Here is a 21,541-nt window from a genome sequence, read left to right as displayed (position 1 = left end):
CCACAGCTTTAAGCTTGCTGGTTGTTTCTCACCTAAAAGTTAACTTTCTCCAGGTTTTACATAATGGTCCCTAAAGTACCCTTCTGGTAATCTTTGGCTCTATGGCTTAGCTTTCAGACACAAGCCAGCCAACGTACTCTCTCCCTCCCTAATATAAGGTGTCAGGTATGGTAAAAGTGAATGAAACCCTTTATGACTATTTGTTACTTTTGTTGCTGTAACAAAAAACACCTAGCAGAAAAAAACTTAAAACTAGGAAAGACTTTTTGGCTTACAATTTATTTTAGCAGGTTCAGTCCAGGTGAGCTGACTCTAGTGTTTTAGTCCTATGACTTGATAATTCAGCACAGGAGAGTAATGAGGCAGTAATAGAGATGCTCACCAGGAAGCTGAGAGAACACAGGAAGCAAGGGCCTGGAGACAAGTACACTTTTACAGGACGCACTCCTAGAGAACGACTTTCTCCAGCTAGGCCCGCCCCAAATCTACTCTGAATCCATGAAGGGTCTGTGAACTGGTGAGGCCAGAGCCCTTAGGATTCACTCACTCAGTGATTGGATTCCTTAGCTGTGGAATCAGACTTTAACATATGTGTCTTACAGGAATATATATATCTAGACTATAGCAGTCCTTTTAGACATATATGCATTTTAATGTTTTTTATTAAAAAGAAAAGCAATTTTTGATTGAAATGTCTATCAGGTTTTCTCATTAGCATGGTATTTGTTATATCTTGAGTAGCTAGCTTGTTATGTGTCTATTATAATTACAAGTCTTTTATTTTGTATGTACAAGTCTACTTGCCTTCCCTCCCTATTTACTTCTCAATGCTAGTTTCCCCAAAAGATAGCAAGTTTAGTTTTTGCTCTTAAGTAATTTGTAGTAAGTTGATTAGATTGGGTATCTTTGTCATTGCAATATAATACCTGAGTTCTATAAGTTTTGGGATACATTTATATAATAGCATTGACCTGCGCTTGTAATAATACACTGTAAAACGTCAATAAACTTGAAAATATTTTTAAGTGCTGTAAGGAGAGTTTACTGTGTGCTGGGACAGCTGAAAGGGGCCTGAGGATGAAGGAATGGGAATGAGGTAAGTAGCAGTTTAAGAACAGGGAGGTGTGTAGGTAGGAAAAAGGTCAAGGCGTCCCTGTAATAGTGCAGTCAGTGAGCAGGTAGCATTGACACTCTGGAATAGGCAGCAAGATTTAGTGATAGTGCAGAGCACACACTTAATGTGCAGATGGAATCTGGGTAAGGAGAAGCCGTATCACAAAGGGAGTTCTCACTGTCAGGAAATGATGTCGGCACTCCACTGTTCTTAGGGTATAGCTTGTTTGGTTTCTTTTATTTTCAAATGACTTGTGTGTTTCCATCTCAATTGTATCTCCTATATACAGAAATGTACTTAGAGTATAAAAATAAAATCTAGTTTGAGTCAGGTGGTGGTGGTGCACACGTTTAATCCCAGGTCCACAGAGCATGTTCCAGGACAGCCAGGGCTACTAGAGAGACCCTGTCTAGAAAAACAATATAAAAACCCAGTTTGGCAATCTCTGCTTTTTGGTTATTAACTTAATTTATTCATAATTTATGCAGCTTCATATAAGGAATTACTGGTGCCATTTTACTTAGTCTCTTTCTCATGTTGGTTTTGCCCTCCCTTCTAGAATGAATGTATTGACTTCTTTGTCTTTAACAAATAACTTTTCCTATTTCTGATAGTTCCAGAAGTGAATGTAATAAATTCTAGTGAATTTTACACTCCTTCATCTCACCCCGCCCTTCCCACACCTTCTCTCTTCCCAGCGAGTCCTGCTCTCACTTTTACGTGTGTGTTCTCCACTGCTCCTTGAGCACGCGTGAAGATGATTAACTGCAATAGCAGGAGAATTCCCTGTGCCACAGAGTGTCAGCCCTTCCTTCAACTGTCAGTAGTTCCTTACCGAGGGCTGGGGCCTCATGGGAACACTGCCCCCTTCCTTCATAGAGAGGAACTGAGGAGCCCATTCTGAGCAGAAACATTTTAGTACAGCCTTTTCATTGCTGTGATTAAATATCTTGGAAAAAAAAAACTTAAGGAGAAAGGGTTTATTTTGGCTTATAGTTTGAGTGTGTAGTCTATCATGGTGGGAAAATATGGTGACCAGAGCCATTTTAGATATGGGTGCACTTGTGCATGTTGTGCCTATAACCAGGAAGCAGAAAGAGTTGGATGCTGGTGCTTCTTTACTTAGCTACATAGCATTTGCTCCTCGGTCTAGGATGCTAGCCCAGGCAACGGTGCTTGCTGCCAGCGTCCAGTCTGGGCCTCCTCACCTGTTCAACAACATTCAGTCTCCTCAGTCACACCTGGAGATGTGTCTCTTAGGTGACACTTCAGTGGTTGTTCTGGGGATTACACTTGCCATCTCACTCTTTGACAGTCTATTTCAGGTTAATATTGCATTAGTTCTAGTAAATTGTAGCTCAAATACAGCTTAATTTACCTTTGTGTTATTGTTTGGTGGAATATATTTATGTTCTGTGGCTTATATTTTATCTTTTGATGAAATGAAAAGAAAGAAATCAATACATTTATAACTTTACACATTATGATTATAGTAGCTGTTTATAGTCACTGTTGAATATACTAGCTTTATCAAGAACCAATGTTTTCTATTGAATGTTAACTTTTCTATTTATTTTTACATTTTAAATAAAATATTTTAAAGCAACTCTAGAGTATGATTTCTTTAAAGATTGATTTACTTGTATTTTCTGTGTACAAGTGTTTTGCCTGAATTGGTATGTGCATATTTGGTATCCATGGAGGTAAGAGGGTACCGGATTCTGTGGAGCTAGAGTTTCAGACTGTTGGTAGCAACCACATGGGTGCTGGGAGCCAAATGTGGTTCTGGGAGTCCCTCAGGGTCTCCTAACCACTGTGCCATCTCTAAAAAAAAAAACCTTGTGGATCATTTTAGAGTATTGTGTTTTATTTTATTAATCTCAATCTGAGTATACTCCATAGGTTTTTTTTCCCCATAGTAATTAGCCTTTTAATTCTGTATTAAAATTGATTTCTTGGTTCAGTTAATCAGTTATGTTATCCATGAGAGATTATGTTTAACATTGTAGGTATAAAGGTTCCTTATTTTTTGGTACTTATATATGTGTGATTTGGAAAATACGTTCTGACACATCTCAGGGTGCCTTGCTTTGCCTGAGGTGACCTTGGCTCTCCAGGCGTGCACTATGCTGGCGTCTGGGGAGAGTGGGCTTCCTGACCTGTCACCTCTGTAGCTGGAACTTGCTGAACCTGCCTCATCTCTTTCTGCACCTCCCACACCTACTTGATTCATCCTCCTTAGTCTGTGTCTTCATTGTTGTTCTGAAATCGATGTCCTTCATTAGCCAGATTGTCGATTTTATGGTTTTTATCTTAAATCTCTTAGCAACTTTTGATATAAATGACCACATTTCAAAGCTCTCTTTTGGCTCTAAGATAATAATCTTTTCTTTCTCCATTTATAATTCCATTATCCTTTCTGTTTCATGGTTCCTCTTGCCCCATATTATTCAAACTTAATTCTATTCAATTTTTAGAACTCTGTTTTAGAATGGTAAGTCAGATCCTAACTTCACCTGTCAAAATCTCCGCCGACTTCCGTTTACATTTAAAATGAAATTGGGTTTCTTGCAGTAGTTGATGAGGTGTTATTCCTCTTTACCCCTTACTGTCTTTCTCTCTGAACTTACCTTCTACCTTTCTCCTTCTCCCCCTTACTCTTAGTGATGCCACGGTCTGTATACTTACTGTTATTTTAGAAGTACCTTAATCATTATGGTCAGGAGCTGTTATCCTTAAATATTTTATGTGCTTCCTTTGCAGAATCGAGAGCTCCAGATCATGAGAAAGCTAGATCACTGTAACATAGTCCGATTGCGATATTTCTTCTACTCAAGTGGCGAGAAGGTAGGTGTGAGCAAGTATGAACTGACTGTTCTTGGTACTAACCCCCACAGCTAGCTTTGCTAATTGGGAGAATTCAAAGCACACACCAGGCATTCTGAAACCAAGATACCCAGTTGATTATAGCATGGAAATGTCAGTGAGAAGAATGAACTTTAAGGGGTCTTCCTGGGGATACCGGGGAGGCAGCTTCCCAGCTCTTGGTATACCAACTGGAGGACCTTAGTTCAAGTCTTCAGAGCCCACAGTTAGTTAGGCATGGCTGCTTGCTCCTGTCGCCCAGCCCTGTGTGATCATGGGCCGGAGGGTCCTTAGGGATTGCGCTCTGCCAGCCCAGCTTCAGATCCAGTGAGAGCATGTCTGGGAACTAATGGAGTTAGACGCTGCATGTCCCCTTCTGGCCTTCTCACATGGACATGGGCCTGTGTTCTGCACATGTGGGTTGCTCCCGCCCCACATCCCAACACAGTTTACAAAGAAAGCAATTGTTCTGAGCTCTCTGTGCTGGCGCCTGTCTAGAACCTGCGTACTTGAAGTGTTGAGACGTCTTCTCCCAAGTGACAGGTTATCAGCGCTGCATAGCAGCAGCCCCATCTTAAACTCTAAGCCCTTTAAAATGGAGAGGGAGGGATTTTCTACTTTAAACATACATGTCTTCAGTTCTCAAGCACATTTCTATTTTGTATTCTTGTTTCTGTGTTGCTTATGTGCTTATAGAACCCTCTGATACTTCATCTGCTTATTAAGAGAAGAAAAATCGTGTCATCATGTTAGTTGGAAGTTGATTAGAAGAGGTGAGGAAGTAGGGGTTTTGCTTAGCCATGGAAAAACACTGAAAGATCTGTTTCTAGTCACATTTAATTCTGTGAAAGTAAGGGTGAGCATGTGCTGGGACACCACCCACTTCCTCCTCACTGGCATCCTTAGGAGATGGCAGGACCCTTGTCAACTCCTCAATGCCTCTCACTGTCCTCGTCACCGCCCAGTCTTTTTACCCACACCCACCCCTCCATCCCTGTACTGCTTTGAAGAAGCAAGGCAAGTAACAAAGGAACAACCAAAGCACCTGATTTTTCCCCCCAATTACTCCGTATGAAATCATGTGATATTTGGACTTCAGATTTTATGCCTATAATGTCTAATGTTGTTAGGCCCATGTTTCCTTTTGACTTTACAGAAAGCTTCTAGTATAACCATTTTTAACAATTTTCATCAAATTTTATGTAAGTGTTACATAAAATTTAACTTACTTTTACCTCAGACTTATACCTTAACTTAACTATTACTTTTACCTCAGACCTATAATACAAGAGGATACTTAATCCGTGTTTGTGATGTCTACAGATCTATAATTATTGTCATAATGTATGTTTTTACACCATATCTAGCAAATTGATCTAATATTCACACTTGATTTTTAGTTCTTTGTACTTTTAAGATCCTTCTACTTATATTAGGAATTGTAAACTCTCAAAGTATGTGGTGGAGTTTTGTTTCTAGAGCGATTGGTTGGTACTGCCTATTTTTGATCTCTCTTAATCTAGCAAGCTGTCCATTCGTGTTTATTTTGTCATGTTTTTACTTCTTCCTGTCCCTTTCCAAATAAGATTATAGAACATCTCCCATGTCCACTGCATTTTTATAATGAGATTTTTGTATCCTCATGACTTCTTTATTATTAGATCCTCGACATTGTAGTACCCTGGAGAGGAGAGTAAAGGTCAGAATTATGTTTTTCATTATCTACTAGATAACATATAGATTAATTTGCAAATTCCTCCTCAAAAATTTTCTAAACATTATATTGTAATTACTTTAATAAATATGTGCCAGACCTTATGTTAATGCTTTGTAAATGTCAACACATTTAACTTGGAAATGAAAGGGCAGAGAGAGAGGCCTGCAGGGTACTGAATGGCTTTTCAGGTTTTGGTTTCACTGGAAGGCTCCATCATTCTGACTGAAAGCTGACTGGCTTGCTCCTGCCTTCAGTTTTCTGTCCCTATGCCTGCTCTTGCAGGTGCAGGAAGCTCGCTAATGGAGGGCTATCAAGAGAGCAATCGATCTGTCTCTTCTAAAAGTAATACATCTGAAATGTTGAGCAGAGGAGAAAGGTACCTATTGGTTTGGAGTATATTCCAAACCAACAGAATTCCTCAAATTCTGTTCCATTTCTTCTCGACTCTTCTTTGTGTCACTCTGTAGCTCCCCGCCCCCCTTGAATCTATATGAATTCAGTTTCATAGTCTCCAGACTCTTCTTTGGTTAGGTTTTGCCCTATCTTGCCTACCCCCTCCTCTGCCCCAGCCCCCTTTTCAGTTCTCTCAGTCCTTGTGCAGATTCCCTGTCAGGCTTGGATACTTTTTATTCTTTCGCAGTAGCTTAAGCTTTTATTTTATTTATTTTTTTTTTTTGAGATTTTATATTTTAACATGTGTGTTTTACATGTGTGTGCCTATGTGCCATGGGTGTGCAATACTTGTGGAGGCCAGAAGAGGATGTCAGGTCTGGAACTGAAGTTACAGATGGTTGTGAGCCAGACTGCTGAGACTCGAATTCATGACCTCTGGAAGAGCAGCCAGTGCCTTAACCACTGTGCCATCTCTTCAGTGCCCACTCTGGGCTTTTTCAGCCAGTACTGTTTCTGGGAGTCATGGCTCTAGCCCCTGATTACAGCTTTAAAGACATTTCCTTTAGGTAATCAACTCTCTGCTTGTAACTAGGGCAGAGCTAGCTAGCTGTTGTAAGTAGAAGGCGCTACTCAGTCAGAATCAGGCCTTTGAGCATTCTTTCTGGGGTGATTGTAACTAACACCGTGTAGCTCACCCTGTAAGCACCAGGGACTAGCATTTAGAGTGAATGGTGCCCTTCCCTTGGTTGGATAACAGTGGGAATTTAGGGGGTTGGAAAATTTAGACTTAATAATTTTGTGTATTTCAAGTCTGCAGAATAGTGATTTTTTTTCACCACTTTAGTATTTAGCTGTAGGAAACATCCTCTGAATTTTATGAAGAATTGTGATAGAATAAATGAACCACAAAATAGCTCTTCTGTGGAAACAGATGTTTGCCTGTCCTTAACTATAGCTCACTTCACAGAACTTTATGATTCAAGATATATTATAAAGCCACATTCTGCCTCTAGGAATCCCAGGTTCTATTTAAATTGTTTTCTCTTAAGTTATCTTGCATGTAAAAATATTTCATGTTGGGGTTGGAGAGATGACTCAGCGGTTAAGAGCACTGACTGCTCTTCCAGAGGTCCTGAGTTCAATTCTCCGCAGCTACATGGTGGCTCACAGCTATCTGTAATGAGAGCCGAGGCCCTCTTCTGGTGTGTCCAAAGACAGTGACAGCATATTCACATTACTTTACATCATAGGTTGTTTGAATGAAGAGAAAAACTTTCCCTTCTGCTTATATTAAGAAGACTTTTAAAGTAGAATGATGTCAAATTGGTTTCATTCTTCACTTTTAGTAACTTTATGTAGTGCTGGGATTGGGCAGAATTACGCTAAGCTTGAATATGCCTGTTTACCCTGGCTTTGGGGTGGGAAAGAGTAAAGGCGACATGTGACAATAATCCATTCGGAAAACGAAGGCTGTAACCCATTTGAAAATGTATGGCCTGCTTTACAGCTGGAGGGGAGTTAACTTCGCAGTTCTGGCATGCAGTGGCACCATGCCTCTGGGCAAGTTACTCATTTTTATAAGTCTACCTCCTACCTCTTAACATTTGGGGTTTTGTAAGGAACACATTTAATATTTACCCATTGCTGATAGCATTGGACTGTGAACCCCACATGTTGACTTGCCATTTAACAAATTACTGTATTTAGTAATGGTATGAATTCATAGAGTACTTGCTGTCATGAGGTCGTATCATGAGCCTTTCATTGGTTCATAACTCATACTGTAAAGAATACTATTTTTATCTTCATGTTATAGATGCAACCACACTGAGATAATAGTGAGTAAGTCACCTCACATTTATACAGCTCATAAATGGGGTTTTGGAGTAGAACCTAGGCAGTCTGAATCCAGAGTATAAAGATTCCATGTTACTCAGCATGGGACGTGCAGTAGAAACACAACATTTAAATAGCTTAGTGATGATGGCTGAACAATGGCAGTTGTAGCAGCAACGATAGTTGTAAGAATAGTAAAGATAATGGTAGCTAAAGCTCATTAGGCACTTACTGGATGCCACTAATGTTAGTTTTATTTGAGAGTTTACAAGTAGCATCTGAAAACTGATTTCTCTTATTGTATACCTCTTCTCTGTCCCCAACCTAAACGGTCGTTTTAAGACAGACCCATAGTCATCTTGTTTCTGCTATTAGCAATTGCAAAGGGTTGTATGGTCACTGTTGAGGACTGAGTGTCTGCTCTTAGCAAGATGATGATAATGCTTGCCATTGGAGATGGACGTTGGCAGCTGTTCTGATGGAGAACAGCAGTAGGTTGCTTTCTGATGGCGTCACTTCTCTTGCTTAAAAGGTAAATTCCAGATTTCTTAGCATGACTTATAAGGTCTCCTTATTATTTTATGTTTATTACTTTTTATGCATTTTTTCCTACATGTATGTATGAGAACCATGTGCTTACCAGGTGCCTACAGAGGTCAGAAGGGATGTTGGATTCCCCTGGAACTGGAGCAGCACGCGTTCTTACCCGCTGCACCAGCTCTCCAGCCCCAGGTCATTGAGTATCTGAGCCCTATCTGCACTCGCCTCACCTTTCCTTTGTCCGGGCTGCCTGTGTTCCAGGCTCGCCCAAGAACACTTGTCTCTGCGCGCTATCTTTTCTGTTAGACAGAGGCTTTCAGAATGTCTTCTCACTGCTGCTCTGTGGTGGCCTCTATCTACACTCTGCATCGCTGCTGTTCTTTACACACAGATCCCTATTTGTTTTTCTCAGTTCAGCAGATAACTCACTACTTCTTTCCTTTCTGCCTTTATAACCTCCCAAAGTTTATCTAAAATATTTTGCATATACTTTTAAATGGTATTTTCTTTAATTTTTACCACAATTTTAAAAAGCTATGTTGTCATTCTCAAAAGCATTTCTAGATGTTACTCAGTTTTGTTTCTTCAACAGTTAGTATAATTGACAAGTCAGCATTTAGTTTGGTTGACGATACATTGAAAGCCTTCTAGATATTCTTAGGAAACAGAGTGCTAGGCCGGGGGCCCTAACTCAAGAACCTGGTCATGGTTCTTGTTGTGCTTCTAAAACCTTGAAAATCTGAGCTGAGATTCATAGCATTCCCATAAAACCCCGGCTATGCACGCCTTAATCCCAGCATTGTGGGCTAGAGACAGTGTGGCCTGTGTGCGTGTACACACCACACACACACACACACACACACACACACACACGATTAAAAAATCCCAAGTGCTAAAACAGCTCCATATGGATAACATTTATTATTTGAACTTAGGATTTATTTTATAGTATTTTTAAAAGTATATTTAATTTTATGCATATGAGTGCCAGTGAAAGACCCTGTAACTGTTTCCTAAGGAGTAATCCCCAAGGCTGTCCTGGTTCTCATACACTGCACATAAATGTACTACATCCTTTCCCCAAACGGGGAGAATGGGAACGGGCTGTCCGGGAGGGGAAAACTGGGAAAGGAGACAACATTTGAAATGTAAATAAAGAATATATCCACCTCCCCCCCCCCCCAAGAAAACCCAAAACCCTGCTCCAGATGATAACACTTATGGACAGACCTGGAGCCTCCGGCTAGAGGCCTCCACTGCACATCCAGCATTCATCCTCAACTGTTTCGTCCTTCCTTCTTGGTGTGATCCTTTAGCAAGTGTTGTAACTGTAATCTAGCATTCTCCACACTTCCAGGTTTTTCATGAGTGTGTCAAATTATGATAAACTCTGTCAGATACTTTTTAGAATCAAGAGTCCCTGAATTGCAGTCTTTTAGATGAAGGTTTTGATGTCTGTGTTAACCGGCCTTCTAACTCCTGAGGTCCACTGTGCTTAAGTCCAAGTAACACAAGTTGAATCTCTTACTTGAGCTTGCGGATCCAGGAGTGTTGGATTTTGGAAATTTTTAAGAATTTAAATATTACGTAGTGAGATGTTTTGAGAATGGCCTCTAGATCTAAACATGTAATGAGTACATTTAGGTTCCACATGGACCTGAACAATGCAGCCCGACATTGATTTGACACAAAATTCCAGCACACCTATTCTTTCCTGTACTTTTTTTTCTTTTGGTTTATTTTTAGCTTAGTTTTCTGTACTTTTTATTTTATGTGTATGGGTGTTTTTCCTACATGTATGCCTGGAGGGGGCGAAGGCTGGAAGAGGGCACGGGTCTCCTGGGAGTTGTGGGCACTGTGAGCTTCCATGTGGGTCCTGGGAATAAAGCCAAGAGCAAGCGCTCTTAACCACTGGGTGCCCCCTTCTTCTCCTTCCCTCCCCTTCCCCCCTTGGATTCCAACAGTCTTTCTGCTTCCCCCTCCTAGGCAGCTGGAGAACACATCTGTCCACCCCCACTACCCACTTCTGCTGCCTGTGAGCAGCCTTTCCTATCCACAAGTAATGTTGTGTTGATTCCCAGGACGTGTCAGACTTGAGCATTTTGAAGTTTTGCTGTATTGTTTCACCTCTCTGTGTTCTTGTTTTTATTTCACAGTATTGTAAAGCAGTGGTTCTCAACCTTCCTAGTGCTACAACTCTTAATACAGTTCCTCAGGTTATGATGACCCTCCCAACTATAAGATTATCTTTGTTTCTACTTCATAACTGTACTTGTGCTACTGTTATGAATTGTAATGTAAGTATTATGATTTAGGATATATTTTCATTGTTAATATGTAATTGACTCAAAGAGGCCATGCCCCACAGGTTGAGAACCACTGTTCTAGAGTCTTGTTTCACCAGTTTTTTTCCTTAGAACTTTGTCTTAGCTTCTTGATACACAGATGCATTTGCCACTGAAAATCCTGAACAAGGAGCACAGTAGTTTTGCATTGGCTGTGCCTTGCTTTGAGTCACTGCCTGCCAACTTTGCCCTTTCTTCTACCAACACGAGGTGTGTGAGAACAGACTTGGGGCTCTCTGGTCAAAATTAGTAAATCAGCTGGTGGTTATTTATTTCTTGCTGTCTGCTCACTTTTGGACCTAGGAACCCACCCTCCTCTCTTTGACTTCTCTCTTCTCCAAGGCAGGGTTTACTGTTTATCCCTGACTGGCTTTGCCTCACAGAGATCCCTCTGCTGGGATTAAAGACTTACACCACCACCCACAGCCTGAAACCAAGTCTCACATTCATTCATTCATTCATTCATTCATTCATTCAATGTGCATTGGTATTTTGCCTTTATGCCTATGTAACAGTATCAAGATCCCTCTGGAACTGGAATTACAGACAGTTGTGAGCTGCTGTGTATGTTCTGGAATTGAACTGGGTTCTCTAGAAGAGCAGATAGTGCTCTTAACCACTGAACCATCTCTCCAGTCCCAACTAGCACGGTGCTGTCCTGGAACTCACTCTGTCGACTAGGCTAGCCTCACAGAGATCTATCCTCCTGCTTCTGCTTCGTGACCCTGAGCACTAGGCTTAAGGCATGCACTGTCACTGCTCCAACCTAAAATTCCTAACAGGGCTTCAGATAACCAACATAGACTATCTATCTCTCAATTCAAACTTAATTTTAATATGATGATTTTAATATGAGACCAGTCAACACAATTGAAGTCTCTTTGTATCCATGCTGCTTTGAGTTCAGGCTCTGCAGAAAGCTAAATATCACTAGAGTTATGAAAAAACGAACATACGATTTTTTCCTTTGATACTTTCAGTTTTGCAAGCTATTTTGAAAGCTACCCAGTCACTGCCACGACTACTTGATTCTTGTCATTTTAGCCCCCAAACAGCAATAGGCACTGTTTACTTGGTGGGTGTAGCTGTGGTTATAAAGGCAAGCCGCAGCATTGCTCTTGTCAATGCTGGCCTCCCCCGTGCTGTTGAGACTGCAGACCTTTGTATCCACTTGACTATGAAAACCATCAAAAAAGATGTTTCTTGAGCTCTCTGGAATGCTCTGAACCTGTATCTTGAATATAGTTTTCTCTGTTTCAGTCTTCATTTAGAAGATAAACTTGTTTATTTAGAAGATAAACTTGTTCTTAGTCACAAAGCGGGAGAGTAGAATGAAGGGTTCGCATGGCTAATTCTACCTTCACCTGCCCTCCCTCCTGAAGCAGCTCTGGCCTGTAGGAGATGCATCCACAACACTGGTGGAATTATGAACAGTCACCTGCACTTTCACCACTCAGTAACCAATAGTAATCCGTAACTACATTTTCTTCCTCAGTTAACCCAACTGATGCTGTTCAGAGAACAGGCTGTGGTTAGCACTTTCTTCTCTTTCCTGTTTGGCTGTAACTCCTTTCTTTCTCTTGACTGGCATTGAACTCTCGTCTTTATGATGCTACACTGGAGACTAAGTGACAAGCTTGTGGGTATGATCTCATTGCCATACGTTGGTTTCATATATTAGTGATCTATGAAGTTTAGACTGTCGGACACACAAGGCATTTGTATGGAGGCTATAGCGCTCAAAGAGTACTTAGTTGGTCCTTCCTTGTGAGCCGAGAAGCTGAAGTTGAGACACTCCATCAGCCGTGCACGGCTGTGGCAGCAGAGCAGGCGAGTAGCCTGGCTTCCTGGCTTTGACTCAGCGCTGTCTTCAAGCAGCCTTTCCACATAGAAGAAAAGATATTAGTTTTTTTTCAGCCTAGAAAATTGCAAACATTATGATAAATGATAAGCTATCATAACACATTTATAAGCAATATGATCGTACTCTTAACTATGCTGGGATTATTATAAAGTATGGCAGATGCATTTGTACAGTTCTGTTCGTGTCCAAAAGTAATTTTGTGTAATTAAGATTAACTATATGAAGCTTTTCTTGAAACATCTGAATAAGAGGTGATAGAGAATTTGCTTCTACTTGAATATTTAAGCTCAGTCTCTAATCTGTTTTTGTTCTTTTGTTTTTAAAAAACCTTACAGAAAGATGAGGTCTACCTTAACCTGGTGCTGGACTATGTTCCGGAGACGGTGTACAGAGTCGCCAGGCACTATAGTCGAGCCAAGCAGACACTCCCTGTGATCTATGTCAAGGTATGTGATGATGGGACCCTTCGTTTACACAACACTTGATGTGAGCCATGCTCGGGTCAGATGTCTCAGCTCCATTGGCACTGGGCACTCCTTGTGAGACAGCAAGCTCTGGTCTAGGCTGGGTTAAATTCTTCCCAGTGCTGAAGCATGGAGTCCCTTTAAAGCCCTCACTACTCTGCAGCAGGTAAAGCTTGCTGTGCAAGACTGAGCTGCATTCTGTTCTAGAACCTACAGAAGGTAGAAGAGAACCAGCTCTGTGAGGTTGTCCTCTAATCTTCCACGAGCATGCCTTGTGTGTGTGTGTGTGTGTGTGTGTGTGTGTGTGTGTGTGTGTGTTCACGCACCACTTGATTAGGCAAGAAACGAGTTGAGATAAAGATTCTGATAAAATATAGTAAAGCTTTCACAGTTAAGGCTTTTAATTGTGGCAGCCGTACCCCTGTGTGTGGTGGGGAGCACAGGTGAAGGCCAAGGCAGCCCTTTGACCCTTCCCTCGAGCTGCTCTCTTCCTGAGTCCTGTACAAGCTTTCAGTTGGGGCGTGTCTCCGTCCCTCCTCCTACCCAGTGCTGGGCTGTCAGCCAAGTGAGGCTGCTCTCAGCTTTGTACTTTGGAGATTCAGGGTGAGGTTTTGATGACTGTACAGCAAGTACTCTCACCAGCAAGATGTCTCCCAAGCCCATAGCATGGTTTTGTTTTACTTTTCGATGTCTTCATTGTGTCACATACCAAAACAAACCACTAAATAAACTTAGTTATCCGTATATTCACTTTTAATGTTTTATTACCATTTGTAGACATATTTATTGCATTCATCATAGATATTTAAACTCAGTTTTAAACAAACAGATTATATTATTTAGTTTTTTATATCGAATATTAATTCCCTCTTTTTTTCATGGGACTATAGCAGTTTTGCTAGTAATTTCTATAGTATAATCCAAATTACAGTTGTGGTAGATGATTGGAAGCAATATATTTTTCTTTTTAGATATGAGATGGGGAGGGATGGATAGGGTCTTACCCTGTAGTTCAGTACACCCTGCAACTTTTGATACTTGTAGCAATCCTCTTGCTTCAGCTTCCTGAGTGCTGAGATTAGAAGTGTGAATTACCAAATCTAGTTAGAAATGTATTTTTATTATCTGTGCTATCAAAGAGGGGTTAAGTTTATTTTTTTCTATTTCTCGAAAACAGCAGTTTATTTCCATATTTACTCCACAGCTGACACAGGGTTGACTTGGAGAACAGTCACAATGCTGCTGCCTCCAACTGAAAGTCACTTATAACAGGGGTCAGGAGGAAGCATACTGACAGAAACGCGGGCTTCCGAACTCTCCTGGGGATCCAGAGTAAATCATTTTAGGACCAAACTTTAATGGGGAGAAAGATTAATGTGTTAAAATTGTGTGGGGTGTACTTCCTGAATGGGTCCAGACTTTTCCCAGAATAGGATTTAGTCCCTCTTTTTGTCTTTTATGGGTTTTCTAGCAGGTTCTAGTATCAGGTGGTAGAACAGGCAGCTGTGGAAGGTAACGATACGGAGATACCATTCTTGAAAGTTTATTTTTAATTGAAAAAAAGATTGTAAAAGGGCAAGGTATGAGTGCATAGAGAGTAGAATTTAGTTTAATTCCAAAATGCTGACATAAAGAGGTTATGTGTACATTTTTGTCATGGTTCATTTTGAAGAAGGCCTTTAACTTGTGGAGCTTGATTAAAATCAACATTAAACCTGTCTAGTCTAAGCAGTTTTTTTTCACATCTCTAAAGGAAAGTAACTTTCATGTTAACTTTAATAATGCCATTCCTTAGCAAAAAAGTCTGGAAAATGGTGACTTTGTCAGTACTTCTTCTGTTTTTTTAATCAGACAACAGTATTTTTTATTTCCATGGTATTAACCAGGGAATAGAGCTCAGAGAGAGCACGTTGAACAACCTGGAGGTTTCGGGTTGGAGAAGGTGGCATGTCTATAGTCTCAGCACTTTAGGGGATGACAGGACCAGGGTCAGAGTCAGGAGTCTGTCCTGGGAGAGTAAAAATAAGGAAGGGGAGGGGAGGGGGGGAGGGAAGGAAGGAAGGAAGGAAGGAAGGAAGGAAGGAAGGAAGGAAGGAAGGAAGGAAGGAAGGAAGGAAGGAAGGAACCAAGGAACCCCAGACTTGGCCTCCGGATAAGTAGGAGACATTGGTGCATGTTTCAAAGCTTTAAAACAACTCTTAGGGTATTATTTCTTCGCTTGCTTTGATGAAATTTCAGACAGAGGCCACTCAAGGATAGAGAGGAAAACTCAAGGAGAACTTTAGGCTTAATAGTTTAGGGGATAGTGTGCATCATGTCATGATAGGGAAGGCCTGGTAGGCAAGCATGGGGCAGCTGGGCACGTTCAGAGAGGATACCTGGGGCATGAGCGTCTTTCCTTCTCCCTCACTTCAGGTCCGTAGCCCACTGCATGCTCAGATGCCCTTACAGACATGCCCAGAACTGGTTTTCATGGGTATTCTAAGTACTGTCAAGCTGACAGTTAAGATTCACCAGCACATTAAGTCAAGTTAGGAAGACATCTGCTTGTTTATTTGTTTGTTTGTTTTAGAAACACGTTTTTTTTCTTTGTAACCCTGGCTCTCCTGGAACTCACATTGTAGATTAAGTGGGCCTTAATTAAACTCAGATCTGTCTAGGCATCTGTTTTTAAATTACATTGGAAGTCTACATTATTCTGAGGATGTTAAAGGTTCTTAATACTATTTACTATCAGTTACTAATGTCTCAATAGGAATTGGTTAGATTTCTTATGAAATTTTCTAGGTCTCTATTAATGATTTGAGGCTAAAATTTTAAAAAAAACAAATGGTTCTAAAAGATGGCACTGACTATGTTGGTACAGCCTGAGACCCTAGGGAGAGTATGGACCTGGCTTCTAATCTAAAGGCTGCTGCTGTCTGTCACCCGTATGGCTTATGATCTGTCTCTGAGCTCTTATCCATGTTAAGTCAAAACTAAAAATCCATCTAGCTGTCCTGAGTAAAATGGGTAAAGAGATTGAGCCCAGGATTGTGTACTTGCTAGGCAAGTGCTCTCCCTCCCTAGCCCTCTTTGAATTTTAGTGTGAGAAATGGTTTCACTCAGTTGCCCAGATAGGCCTTAAACTTAGAATTCCTGCCTCTGGTGTGTGCCGCCACTCCTGGATGCTTTTCTAAATTACTGAGGGATAGCACAAGTATATATTTAATTATACTTTAATTTCCTAATTTATGTAGAAATACCATGAAACTTGTTTAGGGAAACCTTGTTACTAATCAGCAGTTTACATGTTCTGCTGAGAATGGTATTCACTGCATTGTGATTCAGATATGCTTGAAACCAGAGGTGTTGAATTAATGTCTCTTATTTATTCCAGTTGTATATGTATCAGCTGTTCAGAAGTCTAGCCTATATCCATTCCTTTGGAATCTGCCATCGAGACATTAAACCACAGAACCTCTTGTTGGATCCTGACACAGCTGTATTAAAACTCTGTGACTTCGGAAGGTGAGCTCGTTCTCTTACTTACTTCTCTTCCTTCAGCCCCCTGCCTCACACTCCTGAAGTGATTCATATCACAGCGCTAGTCTAAGCCCCATAATCCTTACTCAGGGAATATAGTTTAATGCAGCTCCATGTAAATGGCTTTGATCGTTTTTATGGGAATAATAAATGCGTGCGCCCTTTATCCTACAGTTAACTTATTTCTTTATATATGTTTAGAGATTATCTATATTTAGAGATTTTTAATACAGTGTTGCTTATAAATATCTAGTAGCAGAAAATATCCAAATAAATTGATATATACAAATACAATGTTATACTCGCTGCTGAGGGAGGAGGGAGCTGTCAGGACTGGAGGGGACCGAGGCCAGGGAAGTGCCAAGTGGGAGAGCCAGTTGGCAAAGGCACTTGCTGCCAAGGCTGACAGCTTGAGTTTGATCCAGGGACGTGGTCCTGCAAGTTGTTCCCTGCCTGCCACAGGAGTGCCAGAGTGCTAACATTCAAGCTCAAAGGCTATGATGGCTGATAATCCCAGTCACTCAGGAGACTGCGGTGTGGGGGGTCAGTCAGGCTCTCGCTGATAATCCCAGTCACCCAGGAGACTACAGTGTAGGGGGTCATCAGTTTGAAGTGGCCTAAGTCACATAGTGAGACTGTGCAGAAAAAAAGCCACTGTCAGGTCAATACTGTATGTATGGTAGCTTGTTTTAAAAACACTTTTGTGACTGCATGTGTACAAACATGCATGATAAACATGGCTTATTTCTGACTTGATATATAATATCCCATTCATGATTGTCTGGGATGGGGTGTTTTAGGATTATTATGTACTTGGGAAACTTACATTGATTGATCTTCAGTATTCCTTGAGCTCATGTAATATGTATATATGTTCCATCTTCATTACAAATAGACTTTTAAAGTTATATATATTCCTTTAACTTCACACTTAACATCTACAGGAGTACAATAGAATACCGAGAAGCACTATTTTTCTCTATTACATAATATTTAATATTTTTATTTTTTGTTGATTCCTTGTTTTTGCAGATTCTAACAAGTTTAATTTTTCTTGGTCATATATTGTTACTACTAGTTAACCCCTAATGCTTTCTCTTTATGTTGTAAGTAGCTATAAGCCTTCCAACATGCAGTCAAGCCCATATCCACTATAGGACAGACCATCATATTTCTTCTTCCATTTTGCTGTAGCCACCAGTGGTAACCTCTACTCTTTCTTCTGAGACATCTGTCGTTATAACTTGCATGCTTTTTCATCCTTGTTAGAATTCTTCTTTTTCAGTTTAGCACCACAGATTATATATTGACTCATACCTGCTGGTGTCTGTATTTCTTCCTCTTCATATAGACTACTATACCAAACCACAGATTAATTGTGGATTTAACATTAGATACATTTTCCACAGGTATAGGGAGGTATTTGGAAAAGTGAGCCAATCTGCTGTCAGTAACTTCATGCTCAGAGTCATTCTGGAGTTTCTTCCAAACCATTCCTACTTAACAAACCCTGTCTCAGGACCTCACCACTTTGCAGGCTATGGCTCAGCTGAAAATACACACTAGAGCTTTTATTTGATAGTTGAATTGTGTGCTACTGCTTATTTCACGTATGAAAAGGTGCCCGAATCGCACAAGGTCTGTCACTGTGGAGAGTAACTGCCAGGTCCTGCAAGAGCCACCAAGTGCAAGTTCCTCGTCTTCAGATTTACCAGAGCAAGGTTAGCACTGGCATTCTGAGGACTCTTGGGACGGAAAGTAGCTGTGTTCTGATACATGGAATGGGGCCCTCAGAGGTGTGAAATAGCTCATTCTTTAACAGCGCTCAGGTAGGACTTTGGAGACACTTAAAGTGGAAACTTAACAAAACAGCCGTATTCTCTTCTTATTTTTAACTAGGTGTAACAGGTCTGACAATAGCTGAAATGGGGTGTGGAAAAACCCCATTTCATAGAGGCTGATGGGGTGTCTAAGGACCAACCTTAGGTGAGACCACAAGGCAGAATCAACCTCTCACCTGCAAAAGAAAAAGTTAGCTTCATTGGTAATGAGGGAAAAGAATATACGGCTGTCAGAGCCTTCAGTTAGATAATTTTATTGGTTATTGGTAAGTTTATAGAGTTATTGGTAAGTTTCTGTTTTAGGAATCTGTTGATTCATTAAAAATGTACCTGTTTGCCTGGTTTTTAAGACAGGGTCTCTGTGGCCCTGGCTGTCATAGCGGCTTGCTGCCTTGGCCTCTGTGTAGAGTACTGAGGCTCAAGGTGTGGGCCACCGAGTCCTGCTGTTCATTTGTTTGAGAGCTAGAGTTTAAACTCCGCATCCTAGACAGCTGCTTTTTCAAGGAGTGGTCCCAAGCCCCAGAATGCACTTCTGAAGACAGAAAAGTCTGTTATCTAGTACACTAAACCTAAGTATCTTGATGTTTTTTCTTTGACAGTCTGAAAACGTTACTATTGTTAATATAGGAAATATTGTTTTATCTGGGCCTAAGAAGAAGGTTAAAATTTGAAACAGATAATGAAAGAAAAAACAATTCAAGCTTAGAGTTATCATTGACTAAAAGTAAATTGAAGGGAAGGAAACCCCGACCCCAAGACTGAACGAGCATTATCACCCATCTGTGTCACCTCTTCCTGCACCGTTACCTCAGATTTTCCACTTTTTTTTTGGCATTTATTTGTTTTTCTCTTTGTTTGTTTGATTGATTTTCTTGCATATATTTTTCCCTGTATTTGATGCTACTGTCAGAACAACTCCTAGAGCAGCCTGCTTATTTGAGATGGGGTTACCTAGAGAGACAATTCAAGAGATACTGTGACTCACTTTAATGTTTAAAATATATACTATAAACTACTTTAGGAGGAAGGTTGTAATAATATGTAAACTTATTGCTGCAGAGATGGAGTTGATAGCATCTGAATCATTTTTCCCTAAAGTTGAATGCTTTTTCACAGTTTGTTTAGCAGTAAATCAGCTGGAATGTGGAAGGAAGCATGCATGAGTTGGCTGTGTAAGGCTGAGCTCTGAGCTGGTCATCCTGAGTCAGAAGTCCAAGCTCAACAAAGTGGCCACATCCCCCACCCCTTTTAAAAAAGCATGTAGGCGAGGAATATGGATATATTCCACCATGCTTGTCGGCACTTTATATTTCACAAGTAGAACTTAGAAAATGGGAAGCCAGAAGAAATTGAACATGTGTATCCTTTTGTAATTTTTTAATCTCTTTGTTCCTTAACTAACACTTGACAAATGTTCACTTTAAAAATCGCCTTTTTAAATATCAATGTGATGAAATTGTACATTTCTTTTCTTGGAAACAGTTTCGAATGTGTTGCACTATTGCAGTCCTAGAGGTTTAGATGAACGTGTGGCATGTGAGCGTAAGAGTGTTCATTTCGTTCAGGTACAGATTTAAAGATTGTGTTTTATTTTTATTTTTCATCAGTGCAAAGCAGCTGGTCCGAGGAGAGCCCAATGTTTCATATATCTGCTCTCGGTACTACAGGGCACCAGAGCTGATCTTTGGCGCCACCGATTACACGTCCAGTATAGGTGAGTGCTGGTCTGAGTGGGCCTGGGACTGTTGGCTGCCTGGTCCTTCTCCTACACAGTGAGGGAAGGGCTGCAGCAGAATGCTTTTGCAGAAATTAATAGAGTTAATTTTCTTTTTTACATTTTAGAATTCATGCTTTTCTGTTTTTATGCTTTTTTAGTATTTGAATTATAAAAGTGCTATTTTGTATTGTAGTTGCTTAATTTATTTGTTTGACCCTAAAGTTTCAAACAATTTTTGATAAGCTTGTAGAAGCATTACTGAGGTGGGGGTGGAGGGCACAAAGACGGTGTCCCAGAGTGTGTGTGTGTGTGTGTGTGTGTGTGTGTGTGTGTGTGTGTAGCTCAGGCACTGCTGCTCGGGAGGTTCTCCTGAAATGTTTACTTCTCAGCCTAAACTAGTTAGAAAATCTGTTAGTTAATAATGTTACTTTTAAAATAATATTATAATTAATAGGGCAATAATATTTCTGAATTTGTATAATCGCTTAATTTTTGAGCAACTTAATTCATTAGCTTTTCAGGTTTAAAAGTTTCACTGGAGATGTCTAACAATAGAAGGATTAGAGACAGTTGAAATCTTCATTGACCTTATCTTCTTAACCTGGTCTAGTGCAACTGCTGTTAGCAGTCAAAGCTCCATTTCTCATAAGGGAGGAAACCAGTTTATTTAATGTACTTAGCATGGGGGGCGGTGAGCTGAGGGTGACGTCAGCGATCTCCGTCATCCCTCTGCACTGCCTTTGAGGCAGAGTGTCTTACTGAACCTGGGCTTCACTGATGTGGCTGGACTAGTGACCTGGAGTCTGAGACCACCCTGTCTTCAGCTCTCTTCATTATAATCCACCTCCACAGCCCCTTATACATTGTTCCTGATCAGAGCCGTTAGTCCTAAATAAAAACTAAAGTATACATGTTACACTCCCCCGACCCCCAGGAAAAACCCCATGGTCATGGGGGTGGGGCAAAAATCAAAATGAGAACAAACCCGGCTAATTTAGTGCAGTGCTCTGTCTTTCTGATGCACATAGCAGCCGTTATTCTTTTTCTTTCAGAAAGGGCAGTATGCCAGAGCATCTGATGCCAAAGGCCGGTGCTTGTTACACGTTGGGTCAGTTGATTGATTGTGCTGTTGGTATGAAGTTGTATGGAAATAGCTTTGTGATCTAGGACCTGAAAATGTCCAGAACACTTAGGGCTCTACAGGCCACACTTGAGGAAAGCTCCACAGGAGAGGAGGGAGGGACTATGCGTGGAGCTCTGTGTGGTGCTGTCTTACTGTGGCTGTAGGAATGTGGCTTTGTGACTGGGTAAGTAAGAAGT

At 40.7% G+C, this 21,541-nt stretch overlaps 1 protein-coding gene across 2 annotated transcripts in view; it reads left to right on the top strand.

The window, feature by feature from the left end:
• The window catches only part of Gsk3b (glycogen synthase kinase 3 beta), a 143,471-nt gene that overhangs the window by 73,603 nt on the left and 48,327 nt on the right, over window positions 1-21,541 (top strand). For both annotated transcript variants that reach the window (XM_052158964.1, XM_052158965.1), the window contains exons 3-6: window positions 3,878-3,961; window positions 13,010-13,120; window positions 16,518-16,648; window positions 20,112-20,218. In XM_052158964.1, coding sequence (XP_052014924.1) covers window positions 3,878-3,961; window positions 13,010-13,120; window positions 16,518-16,648; window positions 20,112-20,218 — 433 coding nt within the window. The remainder of the gene's footprint in view (window positions 1-3,877; window positions 3,962-13,009; window positions 13,121-16,517; window positions 16,649-20,111; window positions 20,219-21,541) is intronic.

The sequence above is a fragment of the Apodemus sylvaticus genome, chromosome 15 (genome assembly GCF_947179515.1).
Source record: "Apodemus sylvaticus chromosome 15, mApoSyl1.1, whole genome shotgun sequence".
In the NCBI taxonomy this organism is placed as follows: Eukaryota; Metazoa; Chordata; class Mammalia; order Rodentia; family Muridae; genus Apodemus; species Apodemus sylvaticus.
The sequence above is the reverse complement of the archived record's forward strand: the minus strand, read 5'-3'. Positions and strand labels throughout refer to the sequence as shown.